The 13,643-nt window shown below is 44.9% G+C and overlaps 1 protein-coding gene across 1 annotated transcript in view; it reads left to right on the top strand.

The window, feature by feature from the left end:
* Positions 1–13,643, top strand: part of LOC124552241 — a 46,984-nt gene that overhangs the window by 21,062 nt on the left and 12,279 nt on the right. The window contains exon 2 of the mRNA XM_047126523.1: positions 10,711–11,014. Coding sequence (XP_046982479.1) covers positions 10,712–11,014 — 303 coding nt within the window. The 5' untranslated portion in view covers position 10,711. The remainder of the gene's footprint in view (positions 1–10,710; positions 11,015–13,643) is intronic.

Genomic DNA, 13,643 nt, shown 5'->3' with positions numbered 1-13,643 from the left:
GGTTCATTATAAACAAACTTAAATTTAGAGATTTCATTGTCTATCTCGCTCGATTTCTCATGAGCTTTTACAAGTACTAAGTCTCCGATTGCAAACTTGGCAAAACGCGCTTTAGCGTCATGACGACTTATGCGAGCATCGGCTTTGAGCTTCATTATTTCTCGCAAACGATCTTTTTTCACACCAATACTAATGTCAATCCGTGGAGGGTATTTGATTATCTCTTCCACTAAACTTTTACTTCTGTCATCTAACAGGATTTCCTCTCGAGAAAATACCGTAGATTCATGTCTCAAGGTGTTCATAATTCTCTTAAATTCTGCTACATATGTGCCCCACGCCCTATGGTTGTGGTGGCAATAGGTACGGCAAAGTCGGCCTAGCTCGCGCAGGCCTCGTCTCTGTTCGTGTGTTACGTCTGACGCACCATCTACAATACTTTCCAATTCACTTTCTACACTATTGTCAATGCTTAGATTCCTCACATTACAGTAGTTTATATTCATACCTATGTCAATAGCATCCGGCCAGTTAACAATGTGTATAGGCTGGTATTGCCTATCCACTCCGTCTCCTGCCTCGTTAAAACTAACTACTATTGTTTTATCTTGTGACGTACATGTCGAAGTTTTACTTTCGCAATTAATCACTGCACGGTACTTTAATAGCCAGTCTAACCCGATAATTACTTTTGTAGTTAAGTCTGGCACGACGACAAACTCTTGTTCAAATCGAGCCCCACATATCTCGAAGTGGACAAAAATCTGTTTTGTGACCGGTTTACTGGCCTTCCCAGTAGCACCGATAATTTTCACTCCTGTTACTGGCATAACTACGATGCCAGGTCTGTCTTTCAGTAACTGAAATATTTTTCCAGATACAGCACTCAATTCTGCACCGGTGCCAATCAACACGTTTAGCTGTAGGCCGTGCATATTAACAGACATTACTATCTGTCTATACTTATCCTCGACTGTTTCTTTATTTTCCCACAATAAATCCTCGTCTATATCCAGGTCATTCCAGAAAAAACCATCCGGCTTTGATCGTAAATCCGGCTTATCTGGCGGCTTTTTCAGCCTCTGTTCACATACAGTTTTAATTTCAACACGTTTGTCCTGAGGCTTAGTCTGTAGTTTCGCCTCCAATACCGAAACCTTTTCCTGTAACTCGTCAACTAGTGAGTGTTGCTTTGCTATCGATTCAGTAATTGTCACCTTCGTTGATGCCTCTTTGGTCAGATTGATCTCATCTGCCAATCCACCTGGAGGAACGCGCCCAGTAGTATCTGCAATTACTACCTCTGGATCTGCGCAACCCACACTGCTACAGTCTGACCGTATAACGCCAGCTCTAACCTCATACACGCTGTAATCTACGTGCTTTTCTACCAATCGTGTCCGGCTATCACTAAAATTCTCGTAATCTTTCTCCTCAATACTTTCGCAATGTTTAATCCGGAGTTTTGCGTCGGATGGGTCGGCCACTTCTAACACTATAACTTTCGGTAAAGTCTGCCGGTCAGGGCCAGAACTTTCCGTTACTACTTCAACATCCAACTCTTGCGGTATGAAACACGACGAATCTTGCTCGTGCTCCCCATTAACATCAACTATTTCTGGTAAAGTGTGTCGGTTAGGGCCAGAACTTTCTGTCATTTCACAAACACTATCTTCCTGCGGGACGAGACGCGGAAAATCCTGCACGCGCTCCCCTTAAACACTTCTCTCATACAAGCCCCTATAATCTCTTAGTTCGTCATATAAGCGACCGAACTGCCTTAACCAGACCTCATCCCTCTCTACATCCCCTCGCTCGATGACGGACGTTTTATCCGACATCTGATCTTCTCTCAACACTTGCGAATCATTCTTAAACTCAATCTCCAGTTCCGCTGTGGGTGTTACAGCTGTCACTTTATAATCGATTTCCTGAACACTGCTTAAATTGTTCTCACTGACAGTGAATGTACACTCCTGGAAATGGAAAAAAGAACACATTGACACCGGTGTGTCAGACCCACCATACTTGCTCCGGACACTGCGAGAGGGCTGTACAAGCAATGATCACACGCACGGCACAGCGGACACACCAGGAACCGCGGTGTTGGCCGTCGAATGGCGCTAGCTGCGCAGCATTTGTGAACCGCTGCCGTCAGTGTCAGCCAGTTTGCCGTGGCATACGGAGCTCCATCGCAGTCTTTAACACTGGTAGCATGCCGCGACAGCGTGGACGTGAACCGTATGTGCAGTTGACGGACTTTGAGCGAGGGCATATAGTGGGCATGCGGGAGGCCGGGTGGACGTACCGCCGAATTGCTCAACACGTGGGGCGTGAGGTCTCCACAGTACATCGATGTTGTCGCCAGTGGTCGGCGGAAGGTGCACGTGCCCGTCGACCTGGGACCGGACCGCAGCGACGCACGGATGCACGCCAAGACCGTAGGATCCTACGCAGTGCCGTAGGGGACCGCACCGCCACTTCCCAGCAAATTAGGGACACTGTTGCTCCTGGGGTATCGGCGAGGACCATTCGCAACCGTCTCCATGAAGCTGGGCTACGGTCCCGCACACCGTTAGGCCGTCTTCCGCTCACGCCCCAACATCGTGCAGCCCGCCTCCAGTGGTGTCGCGACAGGCGTGAATGGAGGGACGAATGGAGACGTGTCGTCTTCAGCGATGAGAGTCGCTTCTGCCTTGGTGCCAGTGATGGTCGTATGCGTGTTTGGCGCCGTGCAGGTGAGCGCCACAATCAGGACTGCATACGACCGAGGCACACAGGGCCAACACCCGGCATCATGGTGTGGGGAGCGATCTCCTACACTGGCCGTACACCACTGGTGATCGTCGAGGGGACACTGAATAGTGCACGGTACATCCAAACCGTCATCGAACCCATCATTCTACCATTCCTAGACCGGCAAGGGAACTTGCTGTTCCAACAGGACAATGCACGTCCGCATGTATCCCGTGCCACCCAACGTGCTCTAGAAGGTGTAAGTCAACTACCCTGGCCAGCAAGATCTCCGGATCTGTCCCCCATTGAGCATGTTTGGGACTGGATGAAGCGTCGTCTCACGCGGTCTGCACGTCCAGCACGAACGCTGGTCCAACTGAGGCGCCAGGTGGAAATGGCATGGCAAGCCGTTCCACAGGACTACATCCAGCATCTCTACGATCGTCTCCATGGGAGAATAGCAGCCTGCATTGCTGCGAAAGGTGGATATACACTGTACTAGTGCCGACATTGTGCATGCTCTGTTGCCTGTGTCTATGTGCCTGTGGTTCTGTCAGTGTGATCAGGTGATGTATCTGACCCCAGGAATGTGTCAATAAAGTTTCCTCTTCCTGGGACAATGAATTCACGGTGTTCTTATTTCAATTTCCAGGAGTGTATTTTCTGCTGCCGTGTCTACAGCTGATCTACTACTTGTGGGCGCACTCCTTTCTCCTAACACTGGCACACTCTCCCGCCGTTGATTATTGCATACGGAATTTTCATAACGACGACACCTCGGTTTTCTACTGTTACTGGGCCGCCAAAATTTCTCCACGCCCGGTCGGCCCCTCACCGGCGCGGCTAATGGTTTCCCTGTCTCGTCCCAGCAGATACGCTCCCCGGATACTGCTGAGGCGGCTGGTCACACCCTCTGGCGTTATTACTATCCTGCGAAGCCCGTATCACGCTAGTATGATACTGGTTTCCGCTATTCCTGTTATTATTTGCATTGTACCGATTGTCATTACGGCCCGAACCACTATTGTTATTGCTGCCAAGATTGTGGTATGCATTATTCCCATAGTTATCGTTGTTGTGGTTGCTGTGGTACCCGTTGTTGTTGCCACGGCCTCTACCACTCTCGCGATTATTGCGCCAATTGTCCTCGTCCTCAACTATTTCCAGGAAATCATTGATTGTCCTGTAATTGCTTCCTACGTAGCGTTTTGTATCATCTGGAAGCTTCTTGTAGAGTTCCCAGACTATTTCGGATTCCGTGCGGCGATCACGCAAATATTCCAACTTGCGGATCCAGCCCTCACAAAAGTCCTTCATCGAGCCGCGCGAATTCGCATCGAAAGGCCTCGATACGACAAATTCGCGCCAGACACTTTGTTGTTTTTGCTCTGACCAGTATTCAGCCAGAAACAAATTTTTAATCTCGTCAAAAGTCAGGTTCTTAATGTTGAGGTTTAAGCCCCAACGCTTGGCATCACCAGCCAACACGTCAATAACCGCATTAATTTTTCTCTCATTAGTCCACGATCTGGGTAAAACTCTTTCACAATTTTTAATGAAATCCGTCGCGTGTATACCGCCTTTTTTCAAAGGGTCAAACCGCTCCTCTTTCGTCATCAATTCCCAACTATATGCACAGATTGGCACATAGCTCTGTTTTTCGTCAAGTTTCTTTTCTAATTCCGAAACTCTCGTAATTAATTGGCAAGTGGTAGTCTCAAGCGTTTCCACTTCCCTCTTTTTCTCTTCGCAGGTATTAACCTGCTTCCTCACTTTGGTATCTACTACGGATAATAAAGCCTTTAAAGCTTCCGCCTTCTTTTGATCCTCTTTTTTTCAGTAATTGAATTTGTTCCGTCACTTTATTCTCGATGATTGGAGCAACTGCTTCTCCTACACTTTTCTCGATTCTGCTAATTTCGGAATAAAAACGAGTATTCATGCTCGCAATTTCCGCCTGAACGCCTATCATTTCCTGTTTAAGATTCCTGATTTCGGTATTAATCGCAACAATATCTTCATCGATTTTATCAACTTTTGTGTTAACAACTCCAACATTGTTGTTAACAACATTAATAGATTTGTTCTGATTGCCTAGCTTCCGTTCAATTTTTTCAGACTGAGCTTCTTGCTTGGCAGACTGAGCTTCTCGCTTGGCAGCCTGAGCTTTAATTTCTGCCGATTGATTCTTGATTTCGTCAATCAAAACATTCAATGAATCTGTTAAATTCGCGGAAACTACCGGTTTTACTTCCGTAGCGACTTCCTCTTTAATTGTCCCCCCGTACTCGTCATCAAGGGGTTCAGATTTGATTTTCACTTCCGATTCCGAAACATTTTCTAAAGTTTGGAATTCCATTTCTGCTCTTTGTTGCGTTTCGGCGGTCGCGTCTTTCATGCTAGCCGCCTGCCCCTGAACAATGGGTACCGCGGTGCGCGTTTCCCACTGTTCGACCGATTGTTCCGTACCCAAGTCTACCAAATTTTGGTAATTGTTGCCTTCACTCATTTTAATAATTTTCAATATAAATGACAAATCTCAAATCTAATTAGGATTCCTCCCACTACTTAATCTCGCTGTCGTAACGACCTGTTCGTAACCAATACTTTGTTACGAGATTTGCACCATACAAAATTCGTGTCCAGAACAAGTTCAAATCTGAAGATTGTCCCGTCACCAGGTCGCCACGTGTAACCTCCCCCTCACTTATCGACCTTAATGACAGTGAAAAGTTAAACCGCGTGTACCTAATGGAAATTTGGGAAAAGCAATCGTCACCGAAGTTAATCTGTCAGTAAAGAGGGAGGAAAGGGTTACATCTAAATGAAAGGAAACATGCAAATGAAACTGGTGGAAATTAATTTTGAAAAGGGGTAAAGTTAATAAAGAAAGTAAATGTGTGGCCGTTATGTTAACAATTAACTAGCGGTAATTAGATATTTGAGATTTGGGGGAAATTACGGTCGCCAGTCCTATGGACAATTACTATAGTAACTGAAAAAGAAAGGTTATTACACATATAATTAGCACTAGAAGCGTGGCAACTGAAGGTTGACACGTGTAGTGTGAAAACTGAAAGTCCATCAGAAGTAATAAATTTCGCTACACTCTGACTTAATTTAGCAAAAGAATTAATAAAACCAGAATATTGAAAGTTAATTTAGTGACTGAAATTAATAGTGAGCTTTGTTTCTGAAGCACATCGAAATTCAGTAAAATACGGTTAGTCTTGGGCTACCTCAACAATCATTTCAAAAGCTACTTGAATCTACGAAATTTAGAAATAAGAGATTTAACTTTGAACTTGAATTAAATGATTCTGAACAATTAACAATAGTAAAATTTAGTACGTACCAAGCTGAGCTGTAGTCACAGGTAAGCTAAAATATGGCAACAAAACTCACACTCTTAATTTGTGCTTGTGTCATCTAAATATTGTAGCCAGCTATGAATACCTTAACTGAACTTCGAAATTAGAGCAGTGAAATGGAATGATATTACTTTAATGCTTGCGTCTGAATTTCAACGACACTCGGGTTCATTCCGGAAAAGGAAGGGACCCTGCTTGGTAATCCAATTGGGACAATGAGCAACAAAGGTTCATGCTAAGTTGCTGTAATTTTGTGATGCAACAATTTTAAAAGCTGAGGTCTGCCATACAGTTCTAAAACTTTACGTGCTTCCAGTCTTCCTTGTTGGTTGATTGAAGGTTTCAAGTCGGTCGAGGAGGTGGCGACAGTCACTCACTGTCGGCCGTCGCTGTTGCAGAAGCTGGATGTTGGCGCGCCTTCTTCTCGACACTGTCACCAGTCGAAACGGGCTCTTGATGTGCGCCAGCTAATGCTTCCCGTCCGCGACACCGTGTCAGAAACTATCATAGCAAGTCGAGCATACTGCCAAACCCCGAAAGCGCGGCAACTCGCGGGAGCATCACACAACACACCTGCTCCACCACACTACTCCAGCCAGACTCTCCTCTGCCCGCGCTCCACGCGGCCGAGTTCACAATACCAAAGATCCTAAACACTTTGGTTCTCCACACGACCTATCGATGTAATCGTTCGATAGCATAGTTTTCCCTAGGCAAGACCCAGCGTAAAAATACAAATAGCATTTACAAAACAAACCAATTATACATCGACATAGATGGATAAATATATATATATATACAAATAGTAAAACAATTACAATATATAAAGGTACAGAAATGTCATATATTCAGGTAACAAAATAAGGAAAAATTTATAGCACAATAGATGGAAATAGGAGGATATGCATTTCTGGCCTTACACACTCACAACATGTTGACAGATGTCCCCAGTCATCACTCTCACTGTAGTGCTGATCACAAGCTGAGTTCCTTTCTGAATGAAGACACAAAGGAATGAAAGGGATTAGCTGCCAGCAGGCAGTGATTTCTGTGAACGGGGCAAGTCGAACACCTGTGCCGGACCGGGATTCGAACACAGGTCTCCTGCTTACTAGGGCGATTTTCTGGCCACTACGGCCATTCGGACACAGTGGTCACTAGAATCGCACGGACTATCTTGGCAAGCCTGTCAGACCAGATCCTCAACTTACACCACACGCTACTGACGTAGAGCTCCTACTACAATTATTAGATAACACACTTACACATTATGTGTTTACATGATTCCAAAACAAAAAAGAACCCACTATACTCTACATGCAGAACGGTACTGATTCATTACAACAGCAGTTCCATGTGGCGACCATCAACACCATTACAGACACTGTAGCTGCAAAGCATGTTTCGGTACACATCTGCGTCTCTTCAGTTTCTAATGCAGTGGCCAGAACTTGTGCCAGCAGATCTTCCTCTATCTCTACAGGCGTCTTGTAAATTAAACTTTGCATTAGACCCAACAAAAGATAGTCCATAGGAGTTAAAACCAACGAATGTGGCAGTTACGCGATTGGACCACCTCAGCCTATCCATCTTCCACTGAATCATCTGTGGATATGTCTCCAAACTGCACGTGAGAAGTGAGATGGTGCACCATCGTGCTGAAACTACACTTCCTGACGGAGTAAGGGAGACACGAATTGACGTCAGGTGATTGCCTGACACGGTATACGGTATCCTGTCTATCCCACTGCGTACCGGGATGAGTAACTCTGACACTTTTCTCTTTCCGTCAGCAGAGGTGGACACATTTCACATTGAATTGAAATTGTTGTAGAAAGGAACTGGTACGCTCCTGGACGTGGGTTCCCATTGAAGATATTATGCACTCACTCCTCTCTACAACTCCTAGAAATTTGTAATGGGTATTTTCCAAACATCCTGTATATCCCTTTGAAATGCTCACCTTTCTGGTGCGCTCCACTACTAGCTCGTGGATGCACAAATGGGCCAGATGGCAGAGTAGAACTTAACATGTAAATAACTTTGTTAGTTGTGAACAAATTTCATTGATATTTCATACAGTCAATGTTTAACAAATGGCGATTATGTATGGAAGACAACATTTTTCAAATGACCTCGATTTGCACGCTCTCAAAGCTGTACTCTTTCTATTACATTGTTCATAACAGTGGTTAAGATCTGAGGGGTTAATGCTCGAATTTCTGTACAGATTTTCTCCTTGAGCTGCTGAAGCGTACACGGTTTGTTCACGTACATATGTTGCTTAAGATATTAACAGAGGAAGTAACTGGGGGCCGTAATGTCGGGGAAATGTGACATCCAATTAACACGGAATTTTTTTGAGATTATCTGCTCACTGAACAGTTGGCTCAGAAGATTCATCGTAGCTTTTGCTGCATGGGTGGTTGCCCCATCTTGATGAAACTACATTTTGGGACAATTTTCTACTGAAGGACGTAAAAAATTATCAGTCACATCCCAATATCTGTTCACGGAAGTAAGATCTGACAATAATAAAAAATTGTTAAGGCTTTCGTGGCCTCTTGTTGACAAACTGCCTATTCGCTTCTGGCTCAGGCTCTCCAGCCAACGTTCATCTCATGATTTTACTGACGTTTCGTCAGCACGAGTTGCTGGCATTGTCAAAGCTTCACCCTCCATTGCCGGTGGTGAACTAGAGCTGAGGTCGCGGCCACACTCTATACGTACCTGGCACGCCATCATCCGAGGGCTCCTCTGCGGTCGCTTCTGGTGCGGTTCTCCTCTCGGTACCTGCAACGGTCATTCGCTGCAGAATGGGAAGCCAGGATCCTTTTACCTTAAGACTTTCTTCTAGCTTCAACAAGAAATTCTCCTTCAGGAGATCAGGACATCCCCAATTCCCTTGAACATCATCTGTTTGATGTTCCCAGTTCTTCTTTGACACTGGTCGTAACTCTTTCGATGTTATTTTCGTTTTGAGCAGAATGTGGTCTGCTAGTAGGTGGAAGATTCGTCACGGAACTTTCTCTAAGTGTGCCATTTGTTCCCAAATCACTGCCGCCAATGCCTGTATCAGACTCGTAAATGATTGCTATTAAGTTCTTTGCTGTTATCTTAAACACAAAATTTCACAGTTTTTAGTCATTCTTCCTCTACATCTACATCTACATGATTACTCTGCAATTCACATTTAAGTGCTTGGTAGAGGGTTCATCAAACCACAATCGTACTATCTCTCTACCATTCCACTCCCGAACAGCACGCGGGAAAAACGAACACCTAAACCTTTCTGTTCGAACTCTGATTTCTCTTATTTTATTTTGATGATCGTTCCTACCTATGTAGGTAGGGCTCAACAAAATATTTTCGCATTCAGAAGAGAAAGTTGGTGACTGAAATTTCGTAAATAGATCTCGCCATGACGAAAAACGTCTTTGCTTTAATGACTTCTATCCCAACTCACGTATCATATCTGCCACACTTTCTCCCCTATTACGTGATAATACAAAACGAGCTGCCCTTTTTTGCACCGTTTCGATGTCCTCCGTCAATCCCACGTGGTAAGGATCCCACACCGTGCAGCAATATTCTAACAGAGGATGAACGAGTGTGGTGTAAGGTGTCTCTTTAGTGGACTTGTTGCATCTTCTAAGTGTCCTGCCAATGAAACGAAACCTTTGGCTCGCCTTCCCCACAATATTATCTATGTGGTCTTTCCAACTGAAGTTGTTCGTAATTTTAACACCCAGATACTTAGTTGAATTGACAGCCTTGAGAATTGTTCTATTTATCGAGTAATCGAATTCCAACGGATTTCTTTTGGAACTCATGTCGATCACCTCAGACTTTTCGTTATTTAGCGCCAACTGCCACCTGCCACACCATACAGCAATCTTTTCTAAATCGCTTTGCAACTGATACTCGTCTTTGGATGACCTTACTAGACAGTAAATTACAGCATCATCTATGAACAACCTAAGAGGACTGCTCAGATTGTCACCCATGTCATTTGTATAGATCAGGAACAGCAGAGGTCCCAGGACGCTTCCCTGGGGAACACCTGATATCACTTCAATTTTACTCGATGATTTGCCATCTATTACTACGAACTGCGACCTTCCTGACTGGAAATCAAGAATCCAGTCGCACAACTGAGACGATACCCAATAGGCCCGCAGCTCGATTAGAAGTCACTTGTGAGGAACGGTGTCAAAAGCTTTCCGGAAATCTTGAAATACGGAATCAACTTGAGATCCCCTGTCGATAGCGGCCATTGCGTCGTGCGAATAAAGAGCTAGCTGCGTTGCACAAGAACGATGTTTTCTGAAACCATGCTGATTACGTATCAATAGATCACTCCCTTCGAGGTGATTCATAATGTTTGAATACAGTATATGCTCCAAAACCCTACTGCAAACCGGTGTTATTCGTTGTACACAATCTCCAAAGCGTCAGTTACGATACACACCTGTGACAAAAGAAACAGGACTGTTAAGGAACAAGACACGGACGTGTTATATCCTACTCTGCCTCCCGGCCCACCGTATATGTGGCTGGAGGAGTGAGTAGATCGTGTTCAGAAGTCTCCCTGTGCCCGCAGGATGCGCCAGCAGAAGGTGTCTGTGGACGTGGTGCGCATGGTGACTTCTTCGGCGGGCTACCTGCTGGTGGCGGCGGCGGCCTGGCTGCTGGTGAAGCTGGTGTGCGCCTGCTTCTGGCTGCCGGGCGAACTGCGCAGGCGCGGCCGCGCCGAGCGAGCCCGTCAGCTGCAGGAGCGCCTGCTGCTCTCACTGGCTGGCGAGGAGGAAGAAGAGGGAGAGGAAGAGGGCGAGGGAGAGGGAGGGGGCGAGGACGGGGGCGACGGCGGCGTCACAGCGGGAGGCCCGTCGACTGCGGCCGAGCACGTGAGTTCAGCCGACTCCATTCAAAAACAGTGCCAGTATAGCCATTGTTCTTCTACTCACCCATCCAAAAAGATTTTGTGCAGCCCTCCACGCTCATCTTTCTATTTTCACATAAGGGTTTGATAAAAAGTAGTGGCAACACTGCCATAACACGAAAGACGGGCAACGCACGGCACGCCCGCCATTTGTAACTGCTGCGACAGGGTCAGCCGAAGCACCGCACTGAACGGTGAAGGCTTTCTTCGAGTCGGTTGCTGCGTGTACTGTCTGAAAGTTCAGGAGGGCAGTTCAGGCACCCTAATGGTACAATCGGGAAACACAAACAGTGTGAAGAGTCAAGATTCGAGTAGCATGTGGTCAAAGTGCACAACAATGTTCCTTCTGGCACCGCATCTCACCATCCTTCATAAGAATGCACGACGGTAAACAGCTTATCACGTGCAGAAGCTCCTGTGTACGTGGGGAGAGGTACTGGAACATCCGTACCATTCATCTGGTACGAGCCTGTGCAATTAGCAGCTGTTCGCCAAACTGAAGTAACCTCTTTGTGGTAAGCACTACAACATAAATGAAACCGTCATCCATCCTGTAGGGCAGTCCTTCGAGACACAGACAGAGATGGACGTGCTGACAGTATGTGATGCCTTCCATCTCTGTGGGAGAAGGTGATCGAGATGCACGGCGATTACATTGAGGGCATGTGGTATGTTGGAGGTCTGTCAGTAAAGTCTGGCATGAATCATAGATGTGTTGCCACTACTTTTTATCCAACCCATGTATTTACTAATATGTGGCCTCTAGCTTGTAACGTTTTCTAATGACTGTCATATTTAAACCGAGACCCCAAAATGTACGAAATGGTAGTTATCACAAAAACTGCCTTTTCCTTCAGTCACAACAACTTTTCAGTCAGCAGATTTTATCTTAATTATGGTACCGAGTCAGATTCAGTATTAAATCATCTGCACGGTGAAAGCAAAAGTTACTGGCAACAGAAATGCGCGTTCTATGTAGACACTTTGCACTCTCTGTTCGACTACCCAGGTGCTGTCAGCGCCATAGAAGAAACTCTTTGTCCCTGGCATCACGCCGTGCCACAACCACCATCACTTCACTCTCTTGAGCGCCACTCGGTCTTCCTCACATTTGGCCATTGAAGATGAAATAGACTCACATGAAGTAAAACTTGCTACCTTCATACCACTAGTCTGTATCGACCACAAGCTGTCCACATATATTAGAATGAGATGAGAAATGAAAGTTTCTTATCCATTTTACTACTCATATATTAATGTACGAAATTAGTATTTAACATTCAAGGAACAAGCTAAACCAGTGACAGATCTATCAAGCAAAAGGTTTGAGGCAGTTAGGTCTATTAATTAAAATTATGCAGTGTAGTCGAAAAATTCACTTACTTGTCTGTCTTCATAGCGTGATTTCAGTGAGATGAATGGCTGGCAGTTCTCTACCTGACATCATTCCCCACAAAATTTTTCTAGTAGAGATTTTGCAGTTGGGCGGAGATAGTAATTTATAACGAGTTATGGAGACAATGTATCACTGGTTCAGATACCTTTAATGAATGATGTTTTCCCAGCGAACATGGTAGTCTTATGTAAATGCAATTCTGAACCATCATACAGAATCAATATCAGTTGATAATGTGTCCTTCCGCAAGGGTTTGATTCTACAGTGCTACAGATAATCTGTGCTGCCTAGGAGTTATGAGGTGAATTAGCCCACAATTGCTGATAGTGTCCACAACAGCAGCAGATGCACCATTTGCAGTGGCTGTGCCAGATGGAACTGGGTCCCACACCCATCTTTACCCCACCGCTGGCTGCTGATGCCAGCCTGTATCTTGTCCAGACGTAGTGATGGTCCTCTGCATCTGGCAAACGTCTGCCCACTACTGTCACACAGGGCCTGCGATGGTGTTTCTGCCCCACTGAGAAATGCTCTCATTGGTCGTCCTTCACGCTACTTTTTACACGATTAATTTTGATGTTTACATGGTTCAGAATAGTAATTTTTACCCTTACATGGTTCAGAATAGTAAAAAAATTAGTTGTTATTTCCTTTGCCTGAAATAAAATATTAGAATCTGTTATAGTAATAAATGTAGTAGTATAAGATTTGTTGTTATGAATCTGACTCAGGTGTGCAGTACATCCTTGACCTGAGTTATGATAAAACCTTGAAAGTGCAAGGTCGTTAACTCAATTTATTATGGAAAACCACAAAATAAATTTTTAGACCTAAGGGAGATCAAAATATCTCTCATTGTATGATAAAGAAAGTTATTGTCGCACTAGATGAGCGGGTACAATGTTTTTTACCTTCTCTGAGCATTAAATAATTGATCATTTGGTTTGGCAGTTGGGTACGAAAGATGAACAATCATAGTGAGAACGACAGCTTAGGTGTGCAGGAGAGCCGCCAAACCATGGCAATACTTAAGGCATTTCGAAATCTGAGTAAAGCCTGAGTATAACAAAGTTTTATTAGAACTATTAAATGAACAGAATTCACACAAAAATTGACAGTAATGTTTCGTAAAATGCAATTTGAAATGATAGAAAATAACTTTAACACTGTGCGGGGAGGGGGTGGGGAGTTCCAAGTT

Source organism: Schistocerca americana, chromosome 10, assembly GCF_021461395.2.
Source record: "Schistocerca americana isolate TAMUIC-IGC-003095 chromosome 10, iqSchAmer2.1, whole genome shotgun sequence".
Classification (NCBI taxonomy): domain Eukaryota; kingdom Metazoa; phylum Arthropoda; class Insecta; order Orthoptera; family Acrididae; genus Schistocerca; species Schistocerca americana.
Note: the sequence above shows the minus strand (reverse complement) of the source record. Positions and strands in the feature narration are given on the sequence as shown.